Here is a 24741-nt window from a genome sequence, read left to right as displayed (position 1 = left end):
AGTCTACACTAGCCCTTGGATCTAGACTCTAATTTCTTTTTTTTTTTTTGAGACGGAGTCTCGCTCTGTCGCCCAGGCTGGAGTACAGTGGCCGGATCTCAGCTCACTGCAAGCTCCGCCTCCCGGGTTCACGCCATTCTCCTGCCTCAGCCTCCGGAATAGCTGGGACTACAGGCGCCCGCCACCTCGCCCGGCTAGTTTTTTGTATTTTTTAGTAGAGACGGGGTTTCACCGTGTTAGCCAGGATGGTCTCGATCTCCTGACCTCGTGATCCACCCGTCTCGGCCTCCCAAAGTGCTGGGATTACAGGCTTGAGCCACCGCGCCCGGCCTAGACTCTAATTTTTTAAGATACAAAGGAAATCACTAAGCCTCGGAATATTCCTAGAGTATATGGCAATATGGATCAAGTAATCCAAAGTATTAGCAGTGTTGCAAGAGGCTGTCACCTAGCAGCTCTGTATTATGTTTCCAGGCCCTCCCCCACTCACTTCCCTGAGCCCCCAGGCTGTGGTTAATAATGTCAAAAGAATGTTTTAAAATTGCCCTTCTGTTGATTCCAGAGAGTTAGGGCCCTCACATGGTTAGAGTCCTGGGCTAAGAGTCAAATTCTAAATTTAATTCCAGCCTCTACGAACATCTTAGTTCCATATTTCCTCAGCATTTAGAGATGTTTCAGTTTTCCCATCTGCAAAATCGGCATAAGACGTCTCGCTCCACAGAAACACTTGTCAACAGCTTTGCTGTACACAAGGATCGGCATTATATGGGGGCAGAATATCATTTTTCATTCCATAATAGGAATTAAACAAAAGCCCTTTGAGAACGCACCTTGTGTAAACGCCCTGTGCTTAAAAGCCTGTGAATTTCAGAGGTCAGCAAAAACCACCCCCCTTCTTTATTATTTTTCTTACAGTTAAACAAGGCTAACTAGGGAATTCATTTTGGAATGAAAAGACATGAAAGAAAGGGTATTTCAGCTTGCACAATAGTACAAAGAAGAACAAGAGTTGTCATGTTTTGCTAAAGAACTCCCAGCTGTTTAATTTTATAGTAAAATTACTTTACGAACTTTGCTAATTCAAAGACAAAATCAAACAACTGTTGTTGCAAAACTGAACTTCCACGTGTGAGTGGAAAAGCCAATTTGAGATTAATCTGCCCCTAAAATCATATTATAAAAATACAGAGCATTTTTGTAATGCTGGTTGGAGGAGTGGTTTTTATCTGAAGAGAAGACACATAAAAGAGAAAAATGGTACATTTACTGGTAATAAGATTGAAAAAGTAGTTTATGTTCTCATGTACTTTGCCCCGACTTCTCCCCCAGCTTTCTCTTAAGCTCTTCAGTCTGTTTTAATACCAGGTTTGTTTGCTTTCTGGGGATGGGCCTGTTAGGCAGGAAATTGTTGAAAGGCATACAGCAGAAATTTTAAATGGTGTTTTTAAAAGATAAATACCCAATTGGGTAACTGACTATTAAATTTGGAGTTCAGAATTTTATAAAATTTTATTTTTAGAGAATATAGAAAGATAAATTCTGTACCTATACTTGGTTCTATAAATTCCATGTTTCCATATGTTGCCTATTGTCAGAAACAAACTGTTCCTTATTTAAAAAAAAAAAAAAAAAAAAAAAAAAAAAAAAAACAGTTTTTCTTCCATATTAGGGAATTATTCAGACTTCTTTCCTTGGTTCCTATAATTCCAAACCAGTTGGAACATCAGTCTATTTTTGGTTTAAAGGAGCTTTTAAAATGTGAGCATGATTTTTTTAAGTTTCTAAATCTCATAAAAATCAATTTGCCACATATATAGCAGCTATGGTTGTAAATAGAGTGCAGTCATTGTATTGCAGAAAGACAAAGTTCTAATTTCCATATTACAGGCCCCACCCACCCCACCTTGTCCAATCTCCATGTAAGAGGGCTGAAAAATGTAAATTCTGAAACATATAAAACAACATAAGGTTGTCATTTGTGGCTGTTTCTATTCAAGATGAATGTTGTCACCTGTATTGGAGTAAACTCTCTTGTTAGTTTCTGCGGGGTTTTTTGATCGTCCCACCGCATCCCATCGACTCACCACGAGAGGGCAATGGAGCGTTTGCTTTCAGCTAACAAAGCTAGAAATGGTTTTAATATCAGCTAAGTGTTTGAACTTGTTAAGGATTTATTTCTCCGCCTTCCGATTGCCACACATGCAACCTCCGAGTTTCCACTAACAGCGAATAATAATCCAAATAAAGTTATTCTGAGGGAAAATATAGACAGACTGGTGCAGACAAGAGCTTTTGCCCAAATAAGGATCCCTTTTGTGCAGACCCCATGTGTTAGATAACCATCAACTGACAGTTGCTCATGAGTTAATAATGTTGGATGCTGAAATATGCATACCATGTGCTATAAAAGAGTTTGGAGGACAAAGACAAATACTTCGATAGTTAGATATCAGAAACATACCAGAGGTGTGCAGATTGCTTCACGGGACGTAGGTTGAACCCACCAAATCATTTCATCAAAATTACTACATTATAAGTATAATACAGTAGAATGTATGATATTTATTGCACATTTTGTCGATGTTGCAGAGATTTTGGTCTAAGCCTTTCTGCATGCTACTGCCTTAAATGCTCTAGCAACTCCCACCTTCTAAGAAAAGAAAATATTTCCTAAGCTTATTTCTGTTTCCACCATTGTTGCTCTTTTATTTTTACAATAGGAACCCATTTTACCAGCCTTTTGATTGGCATGTAGTGTTTGGAGGGCTGTTAATGTCTAGTTAGGTTTCTGTGTTGCTGCTGCCACAGGAATCAAAGAGTGAGGAGGTGGAGGGAATCAGCTTTGATTTTGGCTACTGTAACAAGTTGTTTGGGAGGATGGGACATAGGGCCAGCTGAGCACTGGGCAGCCGCCTTCTCAGTGATGCCTGATGGTTTTTCGGTGCTAAGAATGATTGTGGAAAACATGTATCTCCTCCCTGCCCCCAGAGTTCAAACCTTTTTGTTCTGTTCAACTTTTCTGGGCTTATTGGAATGCCAGTCTTCAATGAATAATCTCATATTTTGTCATAAATGGCACTTGAGGCAGGTTGGCAAAGCCAATGAGGCTATGCCCCTGTATTTAGGCCTGACTATAACTGACCTCTCTATTTATTCTCAGATGAAATGTTCAAAAAGTCAGACCATTAACTTACTCAATAATTGGAGATTAAGAAGTGTCTACTTCCAAGCAACGAAAATCACTCCAGCTCCATTTTCTCCTATTCAGTTTGTATTGCATGATGAAAATGGCTTACATTATACCCGACCCATATTGACAGCAGGAGAGAACAAGTCGTGAAATAAATAATTAGCTAGTTCCTTCCCCCCTTTCTCTCTCCCTTCTCTCTCTCTCCTTCTGTCTCTTCTCCAGTCTGTTGTCAAAGCTTAACATTCACTTTGACATCTTAGTTAAGGAAGTTAATGAAATAACATCTTCAGCAGGGCCATTTAGTAGCCTTGAGTCAATGATTACCAGATTTAAATTTTACAGAGGAGAGACCTCAGCTTCAGCAACATTTTTAGATACCATTATAACATTATATATGTGTGTAATATATATATAACTATATATATCATTTTTACATGACTACCCTCCATAACAGTGAATAAAATCTTAAATGTATTGAAACATTGAATCGTGACTTTTGCTGATTATTCTAGTTTCAGATGTTAATCTTGTTCTGTCTGCTCCTTAACACATATTTCCAAGAACATATCTATAATCATAACATTGAATTATTGACTAAACCAGCATCGCCCAAGAGAAAGATAATGTGAGCCACATGTAATTTAAAATATTCTAGTAACCACATTTTAAAAGGTAAAAAGAAACATGTGGAGTTAATTTTAGTAATACATTTTATTTAACCCAGTATATTCAAAATATTATCATTTCAATATGCAATCAATGTAAAATGTTATTAATGAGATATTTTACTTTTATGTTGTATTAAGTCGTGGAAATCCAGTGTGTATTTTACATTGTGGCACATCTCAATTTGGACTTGACATATAGTATTTCAGATACTCAAGGGACACATGTGGCTAGCGGTGACTGTATCAGACACAGCAATTCTAAATAGTCATAGAAATGTTTTATCTTACCCCGAAAAAATGTGAAGAAGCTGTAACCTCTTCTGGGTTCACTGTTAGCTTTACGTTAGGGTTTCTGATGGTATCTGTGTGCTCTTTCTCTATCGTGTGACAAACTTCCCTCCAATTGACTGATAACTCTAGCTTGCCCATGGCTTATAATCTGCACTTAGTCAACATGTCACCAGGTATGATGAACCTTGTTGCTGCCTCTCCACGCCCACCCCAGGCCCCTTTCTCTTCTCATTCTGTACCCTCACCCCACCCTGCTCCAAGACGCACACTCCTCTATACAATCTGTGAGTTTGCGTGAGTTTCTTGGTACCACAGAAGAGTTCTTAGTCATTTTCCAGTATCTTGGCTCCTGTACCTGCGCAAACAAATGAAGCTCAGAGACCACTGAGGTACTTAGTTGGGGACGGTACTGATGCCCTCATAGGAAGGAAGGGTGAGAGGGATTTGCCTGAACAAAGAAAAATGTCTCCGAATCTCAGACAACCAAAAATAGTCATCTTTTTACTTTTAAGTAAGAGACTATCCTACTATTCACATTATTCTTTCTGAAAGGTATAAAAGCACAAAGCGAGTGAAAAGCCCCCTTTCTGTACAAATTCCTTTTTGGATCTTTTTAAAATAAATTGGGAGCCTATCACTTGATGACTGTTTCTTAAGTGTATGTCTTTTAAATACTAAAATGTATCCCATGACATACTCATCCAAGTATGCAATAAGTTAAATATCTCCATGTTAATCCACATACACACCAAAACAAAAACAAAAACAACCCATCTCTTTTACTTATTTCCAAGTGAGGAATGTTTTCTATAAAGAGGGTAGCAAATCAATTATCCTCAATGATGAAATGGACTGTCTCATTTCCAAACCTGGAGAAATGGTTGAACAAGAATGTCCTGTTTATAAATGAGTTTAAAAAGTGTTCTGATATTTACTGCTCTTACAAGGCTATTTGACACAAAAATGTTGGTTTCACTTCTGTGCTGTCATGTTCAATAGTAACACCATAGAACATATCAATCATAGACTGGAATGAGCAGCTTTATTGATTTTAACAAAAAGAAAAAAGAGAGAGACAAAAAATTAACTCTCTTTGTTTAAGAGGTTCTATCTGTATAACCTTCAGAAATTGTGGAAATCAAAATGCCTTAAAACACATTTCCAGAGCGCATCCTTAAACAGCCTTAAGAGAAAAAGACAATTATCTTGTTAATATTCTATTTTTACTATATAGAACCATACCAAGAAAGACTAAATCTGTATTTATAGCAGAGTTTTCAAAAAATGAAGACAGGAGCTATTTCAAAATCATAAGAAAAAAATACATAGTATAGCATTGAAACAACATGCTTATTCTCACTGTAATAGTTTCTGTGCTTGATCTCCATTGAGAGAGGAACCTGGGGCCTGGAAATGGCTCATGGACACCCAGCATCTGGAGAGATGAATAGGAGAAAGAAGTTGCCAGGTAAATGTGAAAGTGGGAGTTTGAGCCTTGATGGCATTTTGAGAATTCACTTTTGGTTTTGCTGAATTTGTGACTTGACAGGACCTTGCAGCTACCTGGTGCGTGGCATGGGCAGAGAAATCAGACCGTTTGCGTACAGTATCAGCTCCTAGATAGCACTGCCGCACACCTTTAGGGACCGAGCTAAGTCCTAAGATGTCCACTCTGCCCTGACGTCTCTTTATAGAATATGTGGAATTCTGGCCAGGCATGGTGGCTCACGCCAGTGGTCCCAGCACTTTGGGCGGATCACGAGGTCAGGAGATCGAAACCATCCTGGCTAACATGGTGAAACCCCGTCTCCACTAAAAATACAAAAAAAATTAGCCGAGCTTGGTGGCGGGCGCCTGTAGTCCCAGCTACTCCGGAGGCTGAGGCAGGAGAATGGCGTGAACCCGGGAGGCGGAGCTTGCAGTGAGCCGAGATCGTGCCACTGGACTCCAACCTGAGCAACAGAGCGAGAGACTGTTTCAAAAAAAAAAGAAAACAATATGTGGAATCCCAAGACAAAGGAGTCTTTCCATAGGCTCCTGATCCTCAGGAAAACCTAGGCTGTGGTCTTGTCCATGCTGTGCTATATAGACCCCATTATCCCAAAGATGCATAGGCTCTTGCACAGCAGGTATGAGCTACCACTTCCACCTCTTACAAGGGAACCCTCCACCAAGAATAGATAGCCAAATAGACCAGAGAGAAGGTGAGAGTTGGAAAGGTCTGGCATAGATTTCAATCTCTTTTCCTGTTTCCAGAATTTTCCCCTAGAGAATCAATCCTCTGAAAAACCAGACTCTCTCCTCACTCCTAGATTCAGCTCCCAGATTTTCCCCTTGTTTCTCAAACAGTAGTGAAAAGCATCTATAATCCCCTTCTTTGCCAGTGTGTTTGTAGACAACCCTATTATACAGACTTCTAGAACATTTTTATATTACCTTGGAATTCGCTACATGATTTCAGAACAATATTTAAATAACATGTGATCATTTACATTTCTCCCCTGCCTCAAGACACAGTGGGGGAACAAAGATAGAAATCTGCCTATCACTGCTGGTAAAGCTGACTTCAAAAGAGGCTTGCTTGTGTTTTAATGGCAAGAATGCACGGAGTCACATGCTTTCAAACCAATTAGCAATACAGATGAGCTAGGAAGTCCTGTTCCATTTATGGGTTGGGGGAAGGGTAGAAGCAAAATAATCTGTGTTTTTAAGTGTTTCTGAGAAATGAAGACCTCCAGGGCAGAGAGAGAAGGCAGATCAGGAAATAGCTATGCAAATCACATGCCTAAGAAATTACTAAAACCTTGATCAGGAGCATTAATAATTACTCCAGCATTCACAAGTATGAAACAGTGAGTAAGACTGGGCATGTTTTGGAATGGATTACAAAAGTGTTTACTTACATGGTTTGTTGAGCAGTCAATGAAGTCCATGGCTGTTTTGGACTTAAACTGCCCAAGCAATCCAGGTATAACAAAGGCAGTAATACATTACTCTCATTAGTGACTCTTGGGGCTCTCAATGATTTTGACAAAGAGGCAAAGTGACAACCTCATATAAAGCCAGCTTCTTCTTCTTTTTCTTCTTCTTTTTTTTAATGTTCTTTCTAACACCACAACTGCTCACCCTTCTGGGAGAAAGAACAAGGACGGATTCTGTGAGAGCAGAGTTCATTGGAAATGTTAAATTGTAGTTTGTGGTTCAAGCAGTGTAGGGGTATGACTTGGGCAAAAGCACACTTCGTAATTCAAAGTCCAGGTCTTCATATCGCATGATATCCAGTGTGATGAGTGTAAAATTTCTCTAGGGCGCATCCATCCATTAGTGTTTGGGGTTTTCTGGTCTTGATGACATTTGAATGTGGAAAGTGTTTAAATCTGGCTGGCGCTAGAGTTTGGGTTCCAGACTCTGGGCTCATTTGCAGTTTTTGTTTGTTTGTTTGTTGGTTGGTTTGTTTTTAAGAGACAGGGTCTCACTCTGTCACCCAGGCTGGAGAGCATTGGCACAGTCTAGACTTACTGCAGCCTCAAACTCCTGAACTCCAATGATCATCTCACCTCAGCCTTCGGAGTAGCTAGGACTACAGGCACATGCCACCACACCCAGCTAATTTTCATCGAAACAGGGGTCTCATTACATTGCCCAAGCTGGTCTCAAACTCCTGGCCTAAAGCAATATTCCCACCTCCCAAAGTGCTGGGATTACAGTCATGAGCCACCACCAGAGCTTCATCTTTTTAATGCCTTTATTTGAGAAAAAATAATTACTCTTAAAAGGAAACTGTCAGAACAATTACCAAATAATAAAACTTTTGCAGTATTGTGTTTCCATGTCTATTGTTTAAAATTCATCATCAGAGTTAGAATGTCCTGCAGGATCAAGTTGTGCTTGTCAATGGCCCAGTGTGTTTATATCTCAGACAATACAATTGCTTCTCAAGCATTTCTGTTGGGTGTGGAAGACTGATTTTGGGAAACCAGAATAAAAATAAACTTGAATATTTCCTAAATTCATATGTGATCAGTGTTTTGCGAATTTGTAGAAAGGTTCAAACAATTGAATAGAAGTTTAATACCAATGGTCACTATATGAAATATAACTGTGGATTTGAAATAAAAATTTCAGGGATTTATTTATGAATTTTTAAATATTGGCTTTAAGTTAAAGCCAAAATGAGGTCTGAGAGCTTCTAGTTTTCTTTTGTCCCCCCACATATTTGAAAACTGAAATTCTGTAAGAGATTATCTGTGAAATGCCTTTCTTTTATTACACCCATAAATTTTAGGAATGGCTTTGATCAAGCCTTCTGCCATTCTTGGTTTCTAAGTCTTTTACTCATACGTTAATAACTTTAAAAACATTCTTTCTATTTTTGTTGTAATGAAAGAGGAAGTTTCTAAATAGTTAAAAGGGAAACATTGAAAATAGAACACGGTAAATGATAATAACTAAATTAGGGTAGGTTACTCCTCCTCCCCCCTTCCCCACCCGAAAGAGCAATGCTCCATGCTGAAACTTACCAGGGTAATTTTTTTTTTTTTTTTTTGAGACTAAGTCTTGCTCTGTTGCCTGCCCAGGCTGGAGTGCAGTGGTGCAATCTCCACTCACCACAACCTCCGCCTCCCAGGTTCAAGAGATTCTTCTGCCTCAGCCTCCCGAGTAGCTGGGACTACAGGTACTTGCCACCATACCTGGCTAATTTTTGTATTTTTAGTAGAGACAGGGTTTCACTATGTTAACCAGGCTGGTCTCGAACTCCTGACCTCGTGATCCACCCGCCTCAGCCTCCCAAAGTGCTGGGATTACAGGCATGAGCCACCGTGCCCAGCCGGTATTTTAAGATTATTGTCTGTAAAGAAAATGTACCAGAGAATTGATATCCTCATAGGAAAAGCATTACAGAAATGCAGGGTATTATCAGTAACGCATACTATACATAGAACAATGTTTGTCTACCCTAATACTATGATCAGTGCAGTTTTGTTTTCTGGCTCATGTTTAAAAGACACACACAACTCGCAAATCGAATGAGTTAACGCTCTGCCGACTTCTCTAGACATTGACCTCGGGGGTTAAAGTCTTCGGAAAATTGTGCTGGTTTTCCATTCCCCTGATTCCAGTCCCTACCAACAAGCAAGTCCTATCTCTTCAGTGGAAGCTCACAAAGAATTTCTCGAGAGAATATGTAGCTGTGTTGGCAACAAAATTCTCTCTGCAAAATGGGAAGGAAGAGTTGTTAACTGATGAGTCAATCCAGCTTTTATAGCAGTTTATCTATCTTCGTGGTATTTCCAAGAGCATAAATGCTATTAAAAAAAAGAGACGGTCATGACAGGAAGAACACAGTAGAAAAAAACAGGAACATTTAAGCCAAAAGCAATTTACTTTGCCAGTAACTGGTTACATTTCCCTTTGTTTTATTATTATTATTGTAAGAGTTGGGGTTGACATAAAAGTTTCCCACACCTGCACTGCCCTGCCATGTAACTTGTGTGAACCCATAGTGAAATAAATATATAAACAAATTGTCTGCAACTCTGAGCTTCTAGATCCTTTAAGGAAAACAAACTTGTTTTGCTATATTGTTGAGAAAATAGACTATAATTCATTAATATTGGAAGGCGTTTAAAAAGGAAAAAAAAAAAAACATGGGTTAGCTGTCAGAGTAGCCTGGAGCTCTGGAGGTAGCTTGATTCTCTGAGGATTAAGACCTATAGAAATAGCAGTGACTTCACAAAAGTGAATAGTTGTTAATTTCTTGGCACTGAGTAAGAGGAACAGATGGGCAGTCAGAGGGGAAAGATTTTTTTTTAAACCACAGAGATCTTTCACTGATTAGGCAGAAGAGTCAGTGGCCCACTGGTTAGGGGGGTAATATGTAGGGCTCTCCGACTAAGTTTCATTGGCCTTAGTGGAAGTCTTGCCACCTACTGCTGGGTCAAGACTAATGGGGACCCCACTTGCTGTCAATTCTGTCTGTGGGACAGTGTTTCCCGTCTGGGGTGGGCTGCAGCACCCTCATGCTATGTCGTACTTGAGTGTTTTCATTTGGGGAGAGCTTCCTGGTGACTGCCAGCCCAAGTTAGTATGAATACTTCATTATGAGGCAGTGTGTGTGTATCTGTGCGTGTGTCTATTAGAGATAAGTTGCTTAAAGCAGGGGCTCTGGATAAAGTCCAGTTGCCTGTGTTGAAATCCTTCTGCTACCATGAACCATTTATATGGTCGGAGACAAGTAATTTCATCTCTGTCTCAGTTTCCTGGTCTGTAAGATGGGGATAAGGATCATGCCTTCCTCTTTGGCTTGCTGTGAGTTTTAGTGCAGTTATTGTATGCAAAGCACTCAGAAGAGTGACTTGTACAGAGAAAGTGCTCAGAAATGGTTAGCTGCTATTATTATTCACTTAGCTACTCTTATTATTCATGTATAATACTGAAAACATTCATGCAAAGAGCATTTACTGAACTCTGTGATAAGCCAGGCCAGTGAATTATATACACACGTAAAAGTAACAGTACGTCTATTGCTTTGCACTTATTTTTTTTTCTAATAAAACTGACTGGAGCCAGATATGCCATCAGTAAGGGTACTGTTCTCTCCCTAGCAGAGCTTTTTCTCGGTAGAGATCTGTCTCACCTAAAGAACAAGAGCTGGTCTAATTCTGGAGTCTTAGGATTCAGGTTCTGTCAGTAAGTACATAGCACTGAGCTTTCAAGGAGAGGGCAGGTATAGGTCCTCGCAGAGTGGCTGGAAGGAGGTGGGGTTGTCTCTTCCATAAGTGAGTTAAAGTCCACAGACCCACCCCACTCCTGCCCACCAGCACACCATAATGCACCTGTTTTCACTCACTGACCTAGCAAATGACAGATTATGACTCTAGAGGGAAAAAGATGTGGCCTGGAGACCAGAGTGTTTGCTGTCCCCAAAGCCAGCCCTTCAGTACCAAAACTTTACCTGGAGTCTTCTGAATCCAAAAGGTCTCTGATTGGATTGCAGGGGCACCTACCCAGTCCTTTGTGCTCCATTCCCCCCTGTACTTTGAATATTTGTGCTCGTCAGGGTGTTTGTGCATTGCATGTGGGAACTAGATTATAGCCTTACTGAGATACCAAAGGCCTTACGTTTCCTGTCTCCATTCCCAGTGCAACCTCAAGTCACCGGTTTATGTTTCCAGAGCATAAACATAAGTAGTAAAGGTGAATGCAGTTTTACAAGTGCCCAGTGTGACAAGTATACCACGTGTGAGGTTGGCGGGATCAGTCTATGAGGACAGGAAAGAACACTATGTGGACATATTTATTTCCATTAGTCACTTTTTCATTCAACAAATACATGTTATGCAATGCTGCCTTTTGGGTATTGTGCTGGGCAGATAAAAGACACATCCCACAGGGTCTTGCCCTTAAGGATTCTCCAGTCTAGTATAATAATATGCTAGAAACCACAGCTAAAGTACAAGGAGTACAGTGATAATGTTCCGTAAGAGAAGGAGAGAAAAAAAGTTCAGAGGGGAGAGTAGGAGAGGAATTTGATTTTGAGCCCTGAGTGACTGGTAAGATTTGCCTAACCATACCTGAAATACTGAAGTACTTGCCTTAGTAAGAACAAAGGGCTTTTTCTCTTGATCAGATCCCATTTAGAGTTTACGTTTGTGTGACCAGAATATTAGGTGCTAGTCTGTTCTAAATTTGTAATTCTCAGAATCTGCTGGGGGAGTACATGTGCTTCTCTGGGTTCTGAAAACAGCTCAAAGAATGGAGAAAATAAACCCAGTTTGGGGATGACTTCTTGTCAGTTCCCGGAACCTTTGCCTTTTTTTAAACACAGCATGTTCGATGCAAGTTCTATCGAAAAGACCTTTGGGATTTGAAAGCTTTTCTAGAAATAAATGCCTTTTAGGTTTAAGTGCTTTTCGCCAAAATGTTAGGAAGGGAAGATCATAGTAACAAGTCTTAGAACAGAGGGGATACTGTTTTGTTTGTTTTAATGAAATGCCTCAGACCTGCTACCCCAAGTTCTGTTTGTCAGCTTTCTGCTCAGCTATTATTTTGATAAGGGACTTGAAAGTACATCCTTCCCTCGTGGTCATTAAAGTCTTAACACTTGGGTCAGTTGTGGAAACACTTCTGTGCTACACAAAGTCTTCTAAACCAAACAAACAGTCCATGCCCTGGCTCCAGGCTGCGGACCGTGTCAAATTCATGGAACGTGGCATCGTGCTCTGACAAGGGGAGCAAGAGGTCAGGATCCACAAAACAGGCCGGATGAAATCACCAACCCCGTGCCGGGAGGTGGAGAGAGCAGAGCCCTCCCTGCCAGTCTGGCAACTCCAGCAAAGTCCTCAGGCTCATCCCACACACTCGGTGCTAGTCACTGCTGTGTGTTTACATGAGTAATGGAGCTGCTGGGGGAGGGGAGTTGTAAGCAGAGCGCTGAGCCTCGCAGCTCGCATTCGGAGGGAAGCTGACATCCACACCAAGTCGAGACTTCCAGGGATGTGGCCGGGGAGCAGTCACATGCTGTAGCTTTCATGAGCACAGACATCAGTCAGGCAGATGTTTGTCGACTGGAATGGGTAATCGCTACTTTCTCTTTGCTTGATTTTTGTTTATGAGCTTGTTTACCTTTGGTAATTCCAGGCTGGCTTTCTGGGATGGACTTTCAGAGCAGCGTTTAGGGGAATGAGAGGAGAGAGCGGGTGTGGGAAGGGGATCCTAAGCCCTAAAGCCTCTTTTTAAACTTTTGCCTCTCTGATTCTAAAGGCAGCTCTGCTTTACTGAGCTTTTACCAACAGTAAAACTGTTATCCGGAGGAGAAAATCAAATTAGTAGGATTAATTGTGTTTGTAAAATGAGTACAATGTAAAAATGTCCTAAAACCACTGGTTAACTACCTAAGTAAGATTAACAACAGTTAAGAAGGTTCATGTTGTTTAGATGTGACATTGTCATAATCACTCCTTAAGTAATAAAGAGTGTGGATACCTTGAAAGGTCTGAACAAAATTGTTTAGGGTGTAATTCATTAGCTTGGAGTCGTTCTGAAGTGGTTGGTTGGTTAGTTGGTTGTTTTTAATTTTGCTTGACTTGGGTGACTGATGAAGTTAAATGTGAAAGCTGATGCCGGATAGTCATAGCTCTCAATAAACAGCAGCCTTTCCTCCGACTTTCTGTATAGATCTTAAAAGGAACCAAGTTGCTCAGCATCAAGGATGAAATAGAACTTTGATTTGTATCTTGTCTTTTCAAAAGTGTAACCCCCATGGAATCAAGCTAACCCCAGTGTAATCTTTGGATGTTATTTTAAATAAGCCTGAAGATCTTCATAAAAATATATTGAAAAGGAAAAGAGAGCATGCTGATTTAAATGTATCTGCCAGATTTGTTGAGATTTGAAACATGCTGGTTGCGGTATTATTAGTAAATATATGTAATAATATTTTCCAGCTTGCTGTTGTGAATGCCTGTCTCTCTTTAGCTATCTCTCTACTTATCTGTATGGTAATTTGAGAGAATGCCCTTGTCTCTGAATATTTTGTAAAAGAGATGTTTTCAACATTTCGTTACTGTGATACCATAAGGGCAGGCATGTCACTTAGGTTTCTGAAAGCAAGATACAAAACAAAAACCAAAGATTGAGCTCAAAGCCTGGCTCAGTTTTTCAGCCCCAAATGCTTCTTGTCCAACAACGTGGAAGGATATTTTTCTTACCATGATCCTTTAGAGCTAAGAGCTTCGTGTAACTTATATGAATTAGACATGTTAAAGCTAAATAGATTAGCTTTGGGAGATATGTACAGAAATGTATACTCACTCTACCAATATGTAAGCATTCAGAGAGAGAAGCATGTAATAATGAGGGCTGCCTGCCAATATATGTACATTTCTCTGAACAATTAGAAGGGATCACTGTAGTGAGATTCTGGGTCTTTAATAAAGAAACCCATGCAAATGAAAATGTGTATCAATTGTTTTCCATTTGTTTTCAGCGCCAAATCTTAAAGGCAGACCACGCAAAAAGAAACCATGCCCACAAAGAAGAGATTCATTCAGTGGTGTTAAGGATTCCAACAATAATTCCGATGGCAAAGCCGTTGCCAAGGTACGGTCATTCACTCCACGGTATTCATTTCGTTGCATCTTTTTATTTTTGCTTTTTCTCTTTATCTCTCTGTGCCTGTGTCTTGGAGGCAGTTTTCAGTTCAGCATCTGACTTTGGTATTCAGAGCTTTTGAAGCTCTATGCTGTGCCTGTTCCTGCCACCTCCCTTCCCCCTGGTTGCTGTGGGGTGGGGGAGGTAGGCATTTTGATTAGTCAACAGAAAGACTTCCTACCTCCCAGTTTGGCCTGTTATGAGTAAAGGACAGATGATTAAGCACCCACGTCATTGAGGCTGAGATTTCATAGTGGGTGACACAATGACATAGTTTACTCTGCTTGTGTCAAAAATAGACCAGCTGAACCGTCCTCTTTCTGAATGTGTTCATCTAAATGTGTTTTGGAGATTAACAGAGGATGAAATTAGAAATAGCTAGAATTAATCATTTTAGTTATGTATTTTTCAAAGTCACTTCTAATTTACATTAGACTAAAATTAAAGATACATAGCAAAATATTTAGATGTGTACATATGCCTACAAGCATTTATATACTTTTAAAGATCTCTGTTAATCCTGAATGAAAGTAAATTCTACACTGTTGTTCAGGACCCAGGTCCATTTTTTGCCTAAGCATTCTCTGGAATCTTGAAAGTGCATGCCTAAAGTATTTAGCACAACAAAGGGTAAAGTATCACTTTATGTTTTTAGACTTACCTTTCTGACTTTTGTGGGCTTGGGTCAGATTTCCATGGTTCTGTTTACTGCATTTAGGTGTTATTTTTGTGCTAAAGACAGCAATAGTCCCTTTAGGATTTTAATTGAAGAACAGATTTCAGCTGACACCAGTTTCCAGATGAAAGAATCAAAGAACTAAACTTCTGAAAATGGGACCATTTTGATTAGTGGTGAATTTGGAAGAGTCTGATGTAGAAAAAAAAAACAAAACATGAATTCAGTTCTGTGTTGACAATCTACTGTTTCTCTGCCATGTACTCTACCTTCTTTCCAGTGTAATGAAGTAAATCTTAGACTTTCATATTCTAAAAAATTTTATCTTTAAGCATCATTGTTTCATTAGGAATTCTAAGGACTTTTTGCTTAGAATTTCTAAATACTTCTAAGATTCCAAAGGGTTAAGAAGAGATCAACTAGTGGCAATATGTATTTTCCATTTTCTGGCTGAAAACAAATCTCTTTCCCTAAAGTTATTTTTGTTCTGCACATTCAACTTTCTGCTAGTTAACTCCACATGGATACCATGAATGACATTTTCTTGTGAGTTGGACACCTCAGACCTAGAACAGACTAGAACTGTCTACCTAGGACTTTGGTTTCCATCGTCTTGAAGGATGTCAGCAGGAACAGTTCATTCCCTACTATGTAGTTTGCAAGATCCTGCAGAATGGAGCAAGAAGGTTTTAAGACCGTAACATTCAGCAGAGCTTGCACTGCCCATGCCTTCTGTTGGTGCCCAGCCCATCCTTCTTGGTTGACAGCATGTGTTTCCTGCAGCATATTCTGTACCTGAGCCCAGCAGGATAAAGCTCCTTTCCATGCCATGTGGAATCACCACCACCATCCTTATGCCTCTGGGAATTTTACAGAACTTGTACAATTGATTTGAAGGAACAGATCTCCAATGTTTCTCTCCATGGAAGGCAGCTCAGAACTCACTGTTGGGTTCACAAAGCCGAGAAGAACAAGAGCCTGCTGTAGAGATGGGCTGTATTTGATGTTCACTGACTTCTTAACAGGAAGGATAGAAGTCAGTCCTGGGTTTTCTAAGTGATACCTTTACCCCACCCCTGCAACAGTGCTGCCCATCAGCATCTTTACAAAGAGATGGATCATTCTTCCACCGTTGGTGTTCAGTGGAGAACAGATGAATGTCATGCTGCAGTCAGCTCCTAGGGACTGGTCTAATGGCTTGGCTCTTTTCAGAGTCTTGGATTACAGTCATGCCTTGGCCACTTCCAGTGGGTCTGGCAAGACCACTTAAGCAAAAAGATCAGTAGGTATGAAGTGTGACGAGCTTGTCCGTTGGCACCAACAGACAGATGTAAAATCCCTGCAGAATGAACAAGCCACATCTGGGACAAGGACAGTCATTAAAAAGCATGTGTGCCTTCATGTGGTCTTTTCTCATGACACACTACAGTAGAGATTATAAGTCTGTGACCACCTAATCATCTGTTGAATTGGAAGCAGCATCTTAGAGAACAGTGAGCTGTTTGACTTTGTGACCGAGACCCGTGTGACTGTTTCTTTTTAAAAGTGCCTCAAACAGACCATTTCTAACTAAGCACCAACTTCATGCAGCTCCACACAGCACAACTCTTACAGTGGGACCCACTGGGTTTGTTGTATACATGACTGGAAAAATAAGTCAAGTGATTTGCAGCTCGCCATCAAAACGTGGCACCCCTTCAATGAGAACATGAAAACTAGCTTTGCAAGACCATGTTTTCCAAGGTAGAGAAAATTACATGGCTTCCCAAAGATAGCAAGTGTTACATGGGGAGGAAACTACCAATTCTTTGAAGATATCATGACTGTGTTCAGCCCAAATCCTGCCATTTTTTCTGGAATCATCTTAAAGCAGTGAACCTGAGGCCCAGGACTTTCACAGAGTGATCTGTAACAGAAATCTTGGCATAGGACCCTAATAAAAGGCCTACATTGATAGAAGGCAAATTATTTTTAAGATCCCATATGCATTTTCTGAAGGGCAGAAGTATATTACAGGTGGTTTATATTCTGAAGGGAACACAAAAAGGGAAACTCTGGTGGGAAGTGTGTTCATTTAAATCATAAACATACTTTCTATATTTCACAAACGTGATACTTTCCTCATTTTCAATATTTTTCCACTCATTTAGTCCTCAGAACTATTCCCAGGGATGATCATTTTTGCTTTACTTGCTTTACTAAGGAAGAAACTGAGGGTCACCTAGCAAGTTAGCAGCCAAACCAAGATTAGAACTCTAGCTTTTTGTTTTGCTGGTTCAGCACATCTCACTGCCCCAGTTGAAGGCTGGATTAGTTATAACTCAATCCCGTGGAAGGACGTGGTTAATATCAAATAGGTGGTGGATCATTGAAAACGTTAAATGTTGATTCTTTAATTAGCACCTCCTCAATCATTTTGGAAACCCCAAAGCACTTAGTGAGCTCAACAGGTATATGGTGCTCAGGTCAGGAAAAACAGATCTAGTAATTAATTGTCACCATCAAAACACTGGGCTTTCTTAGGTCAACATGAAGACTGGCTCCCATTTCTACTACCACCTGCACTGTAATAATTTCATAGATAGCAATGCTGAGAACGCTTTGGGTAAATGGAAAAACAGATAGAAAGGAACTTGATTTAGTCCTACCCAGAATCAGAATCATACCCTAAAGAGCTCATTTATGTTAACTGGGAAAAAAAAAATGTATCAAGCTAGAACAAGAACAGAAGCCTCTTTCCGCTCGTTCAGTTCTAAGTACCTGGCCTCCCCAGGAGCCGCATGCCCACTGAGATTCAGCACGGAGTTCAGTAGGCAGCAGCCTGGCTTCACTTGGAGCCTTTGCTATGTAGCAGGGAGTCTGGGTTACTTTGGACCTGGTTCGTGCACCCCTCTGTGTCTTCCTTCTGTTTCTGAGTGTTTCTGCACAGATGAGGAAGAGGGTTAAGCAGCTCTCTACACACCAAGGAGCTCAAACCTCATTCTCCTTTTAACAGTGGTTCTTCTGACCTAATAATATAGGTAGTTGGCCCATGATCACTGCACATTTAAGACTCTGTTAGTTTTATACACAAACCTGAGAGATCTACTCCTTTATGTTATAAGATTGGGGTTTGGAGTGGGGCAGACCTGAGTTCTAAACCCAGAGGGTCTGCCCCTTCCAAGCCATACATGACCTCACTAAGCTCTAGTTTCCTCAACTGTAAAATGTGGCTAAATATCTCCCTTTTACAATTCTTAAGAACATTAAGGGTAGAGTATGTGAAACCCACAGCACTGTATCTAACTCATTGTAGGTGCTCAATTGAAAACTGATTTCCTTCCCTTTTGCTCAATATACAATAGAAGGAATGGAACTCCTTGGCACATTGGAAACCCCCTAGATTTGTCTTTTACTTTTCATTTGATAAGTCACATTTCTAAGTGGTAGGCTTCATAATGCCTGCTAATAAGACAGGCTTTTTAATTGGAAGTTTGTTTTGATTACCAATTTAATATTTGTATTAAGAGTGTCAGAAGAGTATAACATTTAAAACCACAAGGCTGCCTGGGCTTAAATTCCAGGCTCCCCACTTACTAACTAGGGCATGATCTTGTGATGTTGTACATGCTGCTCATCCTGTCTCCCTCCGTTTCCTCATTTCTAATACGAAAATAATAACTACCTCATTCGGGTTGTGAGTATGAAATAACACATAAACAGCGTTGAGAATAGAGCCTGGCTGCCCAGGAAACACTCAGGAAGGGGTGGGAGGCAATACAAATTAAAACTGGAGTGATGTTATGATTTCAAGAAGCCATTAAATTATAGATTTCATCAGAACTTTAGATCCAACAGCATAAAATTTGGCAGTGAAAAATGATGACAACATAAAGTATCACAGGATGTTCGCCTTAATATAATGTTACAGAGTACAAAATCTACGTGGAAAAATTGTTTTAGTCCCGTTTCCACAGCCACTTAAAAGTTAAAATCTTACCTAGAAGCCCCATTGAATCAGTTTCATAGGAAGTTTTATCTTTGCAGGACCAGTCGAAGGAGATTAAACTTTGTATGTTCACTTGAGAGAATAGGCAATGAGGAGCTCTTGCAGGGAATGCACTTTCCTTTACTAAATAAGCAAAGTCTTTTATGTTCTAAATGCTTAGGAAGAAGGAGCTGCAGGGAAAGAAAAAGGGTTCGAAATCCTGAAATAGACACCGTTGTAGAATATGTGGGACATTTTTATTCATAACATTTCCCCAGCACTTGCCCTCTTCTCTCCCGATGTCAGTTACAGAGATGTAAAGAATATTGGAATGTACACATTCCCCATGGGTGCACTTGAACTCAGAGTCTGACCCTTTGTACTTCCCCCTTTTACAATTAAAATAGCTCAGCAACTTAGCGTTATATTTAACGACCATCAAAGGCCTCTTGTAGAACATGGCAGTGAGGAGGGAACGTTAGGTTAGCCGCTCGATATGCCAAGTTCCCTATCTGCCTACAGTGTGGAAGGAAGAACATCTGGAGCCTTTACCGCCCTTTATTTTTTAATTATGGAGCTTTATACTCACTCTTCTTGGGTTTTTAGCTGACCTCTACTCTTTCTTCTGTGGCAAGTTAACATCTTATTCTTAGAGCTGACTGATAAAGCAAGAAGCCCTCATTAAACAGTGAGATCTTTGTTTCCTACTGAGGGTGTACCCCCGCATCACCCTTGGGTGGCAAACAGCAGAGGCCTTGCTGGTATTGCTGATGCCAGCATCTGCTGGTATTGACTTGTTTTTCAAGGTTGCTGGAGAGAATAGCAACAAGAATGGTTTACTACAAAGAAATAGACTTGCCTTTCATTTTGATACAAAGTATGAAATATGGTACTCTTTGTTAAGGAGGCAGGGTTTGTTCAAGGACATTAACTGATGCTTCTCCTTAAGAAAATAAATTGTATTAATATAGAGAGACAAAAGAATGTTTCTACCAGATACAAAGCCTTATCTCTCATTTCACATCAACATACTTGTCAGGAATCTAAAAGAAGCTGGCATAGTTTGGCAAACTATGACCCACTTGCTGGCAATTTCTGTCAATAAAGTTTTATTGGAACACAGCCACACCCATGTGTTAACATATTGCTGATGCCTGCTGTCCTACTAGAGTTGAATAGTTGCAGCAGAGACTGTGTGACCCAGAAGCCTACAATATTAATGATGTTACCCTTTACAGAAATTTGACTTCCCCTGGCCTCAGACAATTCATCTTCAGTGATGCCTCTGAAAAGCTATTAAAAGCAGGGATCATTTACTGGTTCACCCTTAGCACTCACTGAAAAGTGTCGCTGGCTCTGTCACTAGCTCTGTCTTGGTATGCATCCCAGGGCTGTGCCTCGTCTGATGTGGCATATTTTCCCTTTTCCAGGTGAAATGTGAGGCCAGGTCAGCCTTGACCAAGCCGAAGAATAACCATAATAACTGTAAAAAAGTCTCCAATGAAGAAAAACCAAAGGTTGCCATTGGCGAAGAGTGCAGGGCAGATGAACAAGCCTTCTTGGTGGCACTTTATAAATACATGAAAGAAAGGAAAACGCCGATAGAACGAATACCCTATTTAGGTTTTAAACAGAGTGAGTATACTTGTTTTCGTTTCTGAATTATCAGAGCTGCTCAGATTCTTTGAATTGGAAAAAATAATTTTGACTCAGGATTATGTTGAAATCCTAATCTGGGGATAGTGCTCTCTGTTTATACTAAATCCATAAATGTTCCAAGCCAAGAATTTTTTCCCTGCCTTTTTCCGCTACATTGTTCCCTTCTGGGACAGTTGCAGTGAGATATTTATAGGCTTGAATCCACTGATTATGACTGGAAATAGACATGTTGAAAGTTTCTCATTTTCTGTTTTGTCAATCTTGAGTGTCTGTGACGCCTTTCTTGTGAGATAATAATATGACGTAGCTTTATCAGGCACAGATGTTGCCTGTGAAAAAAAACAGCTTTTAAAAGGAGGACATTTAAAGATGGACAAAAGAACCACGAAGAGAAAACACATTTCCTAAGCCCCAAATGTGTTAAAAGATTAAAAAATCCAACTTCAGAGAAAACAATAAATAGACAGATTGGAACAGGGGGCCTAATTTTGGATTACCTTGACATGTACATTTAAATGTAAATGTCATAGTGTATTTGTAAGGAGAATGGGAAACTCATAGCCAAACAGAATTCCAAATCAAAAGAGAAGAAATTCAGATCCTGCCTTGATTTTGCAACTGAATATATATTTTGCCTCTGTCTGGATTTAGTGGTGCACAAAGCGATGAGCCTCTGGCTTGAAATAGTATTTTCTCCAAACGTATCTTCCTAGATTAAAAACATGTGTCATTTTGATGAAGAATGTCAAACCTGTGTGTTTTACATAACAATTTACATACCTAATAGCAATTGGCACTGATTGCAAGAGAACACTCGCAGCCATTATAAACTTATATAACTACGAATGATTACAATGTTTGTCTGAAAACTGGTTGCTTGAAATAGAAGTAAAATTAATGTACTATGAACAGCTTTGTTGCATTATGCATTGGTTCAGATTAAATCAAGGCCGAGGCAGGGCTCTTGATAGCTCTGAAGTAGTGTAAGGTTCAATGAGGCTTTGCGAACATGTTGTGTCAAAGAGCCTTTAAAAAAAAAATCATTTTATTCTTCATTTCCCTTACCAAGGAATCACTTGAAGTTCAATTTTCCCCTCATGTAAAAGAATCAAATCCATAGCAGTCCCCTTCCATGGTATTTGGTATAAATGAATAGGGTTGCTGGCGATTTGGTATAGTTGTTTAAGAGCATAAACATATACAAACTCTGCAAAGAGAAATCTGTTTGAAAAAAATATATTTGCAACATCACACAGGCCAGTTAGGGGACTAAGTGGGTTCATGACTCAATTCCTCTCTGAATGAATGTCTTCCTTCCCTTTTACCTGTTGTATCACTGTGGCCTCCATGTGAAATACTTGTTTTGCTATTCACTGCCAGCCACCACATGTTGGTGAAATACTGTATGATCCTTTAATACAGTGCTGCCATCAGACATTCTATTAAGAAGGTAATCATATATTCAAGTGGCTGTTATTTATTGATTATGGAGAGTTCTTATCTGAGAGAAGCTCTATATATTACTGTTTAATCAGTGACTTCTTTCTAAGGGTTGAGCAAGACCAACCCCAGTTTTGAAAGCCCACACTTTTTCCCAAAGACACCTAATTTAGCTTCTCTTGCTCTGCTGATGACAGTAGGACTAAAACTCTTGCCTTTATCCTAAAAGTAGAACCATTTTTGTAGCTTTATGACTGTTTCTTAAGAAATGTTTTAAGTGGTAATAATAGATTCTGTTGTTGAATGCCCTTTGGGCAAATTGTTTCCTAAGAACTTAGCTCTCTGGGGTACATTAGTATTTCTTTTTTTTTTCTCTTTCTCATTGAAAAAAAAATGTTTTAATTGACATTTCTTGGAAATATGTTAATGCAATGCTTATCTAAATACTTATTGTCCCTCTAACAGTTAACCTTTGGACTATGTTTCAAGCTGCTCAAAAACTGGGAGGATATGAAACAGTAAGTGTTTAAGCAACTTAAATGAAATAATTTTGCAATCTAACTTTTCCGCTCTCTTTGACCAAAATGGAGAACATGCAAGGGCAAACCATCACTGACTGCCTTTTCAAATGGCTCTACACTTCTGGGGGTTTATTGGGCCACTTTGGAAACAGTCCCAATTAGTTCCAGGTTTGGCAAAATTGTAAACTTGTCGTAAAAACTACAAGTGGAAAACATATGTAACTCTCCCCTGTCAGGGAAATTAGTTGGGTCTGTAATTTTTTCCCATGTTGAGAAAGGGCTATTATTGTACAACAAGCCAAGATTGCATAAAAGAAATTTCCCTTGGCAACATACCTGACATCTGTTCATGTCTAATATGGGAAATGTATTAAAGGCTTTCAAAAGTAATCAGTATTGGCCATTAAGGAATAGAATGCAGCAGGATCTCCTCTCATTCTAGGGCAAAGAAGCTTTATTAGACAAGGGTCAGTGCTGCATAAACAGGAAGTTATCAAACTTATTCAGAACAGGCTCTGATACTCTTTATCAGCTAATTCTAACTGACAGCAATGGGTTATTTTTAGCCTACAGGAAAATTTGATGGCCGAGGATTTTTACAGCATATATTTTGAACCAATGAAACGTTAGAGCAACAAACTGAGATTAAAATCTTTAAATAAGAAAGAGCTGCATAAATATAGCCCACAGAGATGACATCTGTAATAAAATCAATTGACATAGGAAGATGTCGTCATTGGGAATATTTTCTCCTCCACACAATGATCAGATTAAGTTGTGTAGTTTCTTCTTGCAATTGAATAAGAAATTATTTTTTCATTGCCTAAGAAGTAATCTGGGATATCTCTGTACCATAGTAAAATGACAGTAAGACACACAAAGTCAAGAAAATGAAATTCATTTTAGCCCAAACGCAATAACCAGTGCTTCTTGCCAGATAAAGCACATTGTTCCACAGACTGATATAATGGTTTGATGTGTGGGTCTTGGGATGGCGAAAGAGGAGACAAGCATTATGTGGTTCAGATAATCTGGTATTTACTTGTTGAGCTATCTGCTATGAATTCTGACTAAAAATTCTTTGATATGAGTAATATGTGCTTGTAATATGTTTCATATATGGGGTATGTACACATGTTTATAAAGAAATATACATGGACTACATATAAAATGTGCATTTCATATACATAAATTTACTTGAAATATTTATCAAGTGCCCTACGTAAAAATTATAATTTTTCACTTAGTTGAGTCTGTTGATAGGATCATGATATGAACTCCTTGCCACCGTAGCTCATAGTTTTTGGCAAAATCTTGAGCTAATTATAGCCCTCATTCATGTAAAAAAAATGGTAACGTATTCAGGGTTAGTCTCATAAATGTAGAAGTCAACCCCACAGGCTAGACTTTCAAGTCTAGCTTTTAATGTTTAGAATAGGAATACACATTTTTATATGAACTATGACTACAGATAGCTATATGATATCGAACAATATTATGAAATGTCTTTTCACACTCAGGAACTTTTTGTTATTCACTGATAGGGAGAGTGCCAGCAATTTCACAGAATCAGTTTTTCCTGCTTTTGTGTCTTCTGTATCTTCACAAATATTTTTTTTCCATGCAACAGCAAATTGATGTAGAATGTACAGAAGAAACTTCTGATAAATTTCATTGTTCTTTGAACAAATAGTATTTATCCTTTTGTTGGATGAATGAATGACCACACAATCAGCAACACACCTGACCACGTATTTACTGAGTACCTTATGTGTACAAGGCATTGTTTTAGACTCTGTTAGATGCAAGGTTTCAGTCAGGCCAGTAATTTCAGCCCTTAAGTTGCTTACCATCCAAGAGAGGCAATAATGATCAAACAAGGTGGAAAAAGGTCAGTGCCCTACACAGGTAAAGTACTTACTCATGTAGAGATGAGAGAAGGAAGGCTTGATGGCTCTGAGGCCATTTGGGAAGAATTCTGGGGAATGGATAGAATTTAGACATGAATGATGGATTATGCCTTCCAGAAAGAGAGAATGAATCAAATAAGGGAAAATATGTGGAGGCAGAATAAAGTTGGGCATGGTGGAGAGTTTGAAAAACATAAACTAGAGTGATGAGGTGGCTGGGACAAGTGGCCCTGAAGGGAAGTTTCTAGAGAGAAGGATGGAGAGAAG

At 39.5% G+C, this 24741-nt stretch overlaps 2 protein-coding genes across 6 annotated transcripts in view; both read left to right on the top strand.

Moving 5' to 3' along the window:
* The window catches only part of NRBF2 (nuclear receptor binding factor 2), a 1206382-nt gene that overhangs the window by 69092 nt on the left and 1112549 nt on the right, over positions 1-24741 (top strand). The window lies entirely within an intron of this gene.
* The window catches only part of ARID5B (AT-rich interaction domain 5B), a 193903-nt gene that overhangs the window by 133272 nt on the left and 35890 nt on the right, over positions 1-24741 (top strand). For 4 of the 5 annotated variants that reach the window (XM_050803016.1, XM_050803017.1, XM_050803019.1 and 1 more), the window contains 3 exons: positions 14138-14250; positions 20375-20579; positions 22509-22561. In XM_050803016.1, coding sequence (XP_050658973.1) covers positions 14138-14250; positions 20375-20579; positions 22509-22561 — 371 coding nt within the window. Of the gene's footprint in view, positions 1-8730; positions 12726-14137; positions 14251-20374; positions 20580-22508; positions 22562-24741 lie in introns of those variants that run through there. The other variant, XM_050803020.1, reaches the window with a different exon arrangement.

Source organism: Macaca thibetana, chromosome 9 (assembly GCF_024542745.1).
Source record: "Macaca thibetana thibetana isolate TM-01 chromosome 9, ASM2454274v1, whole genome shotgun sequence".
NCBI classification, from domain to species: domain Eukaryota; kingdom Metazoa; phylum Chordata; class Mammalia; order Primates; family Cercopithecidae; genus Macaca; species Macaca thibetana.
The sequence above is the reverse complement of the archived record's forward strand: the minus strand, read 5'-3'. Positions and strand labels throughout refer to the sequence as shown.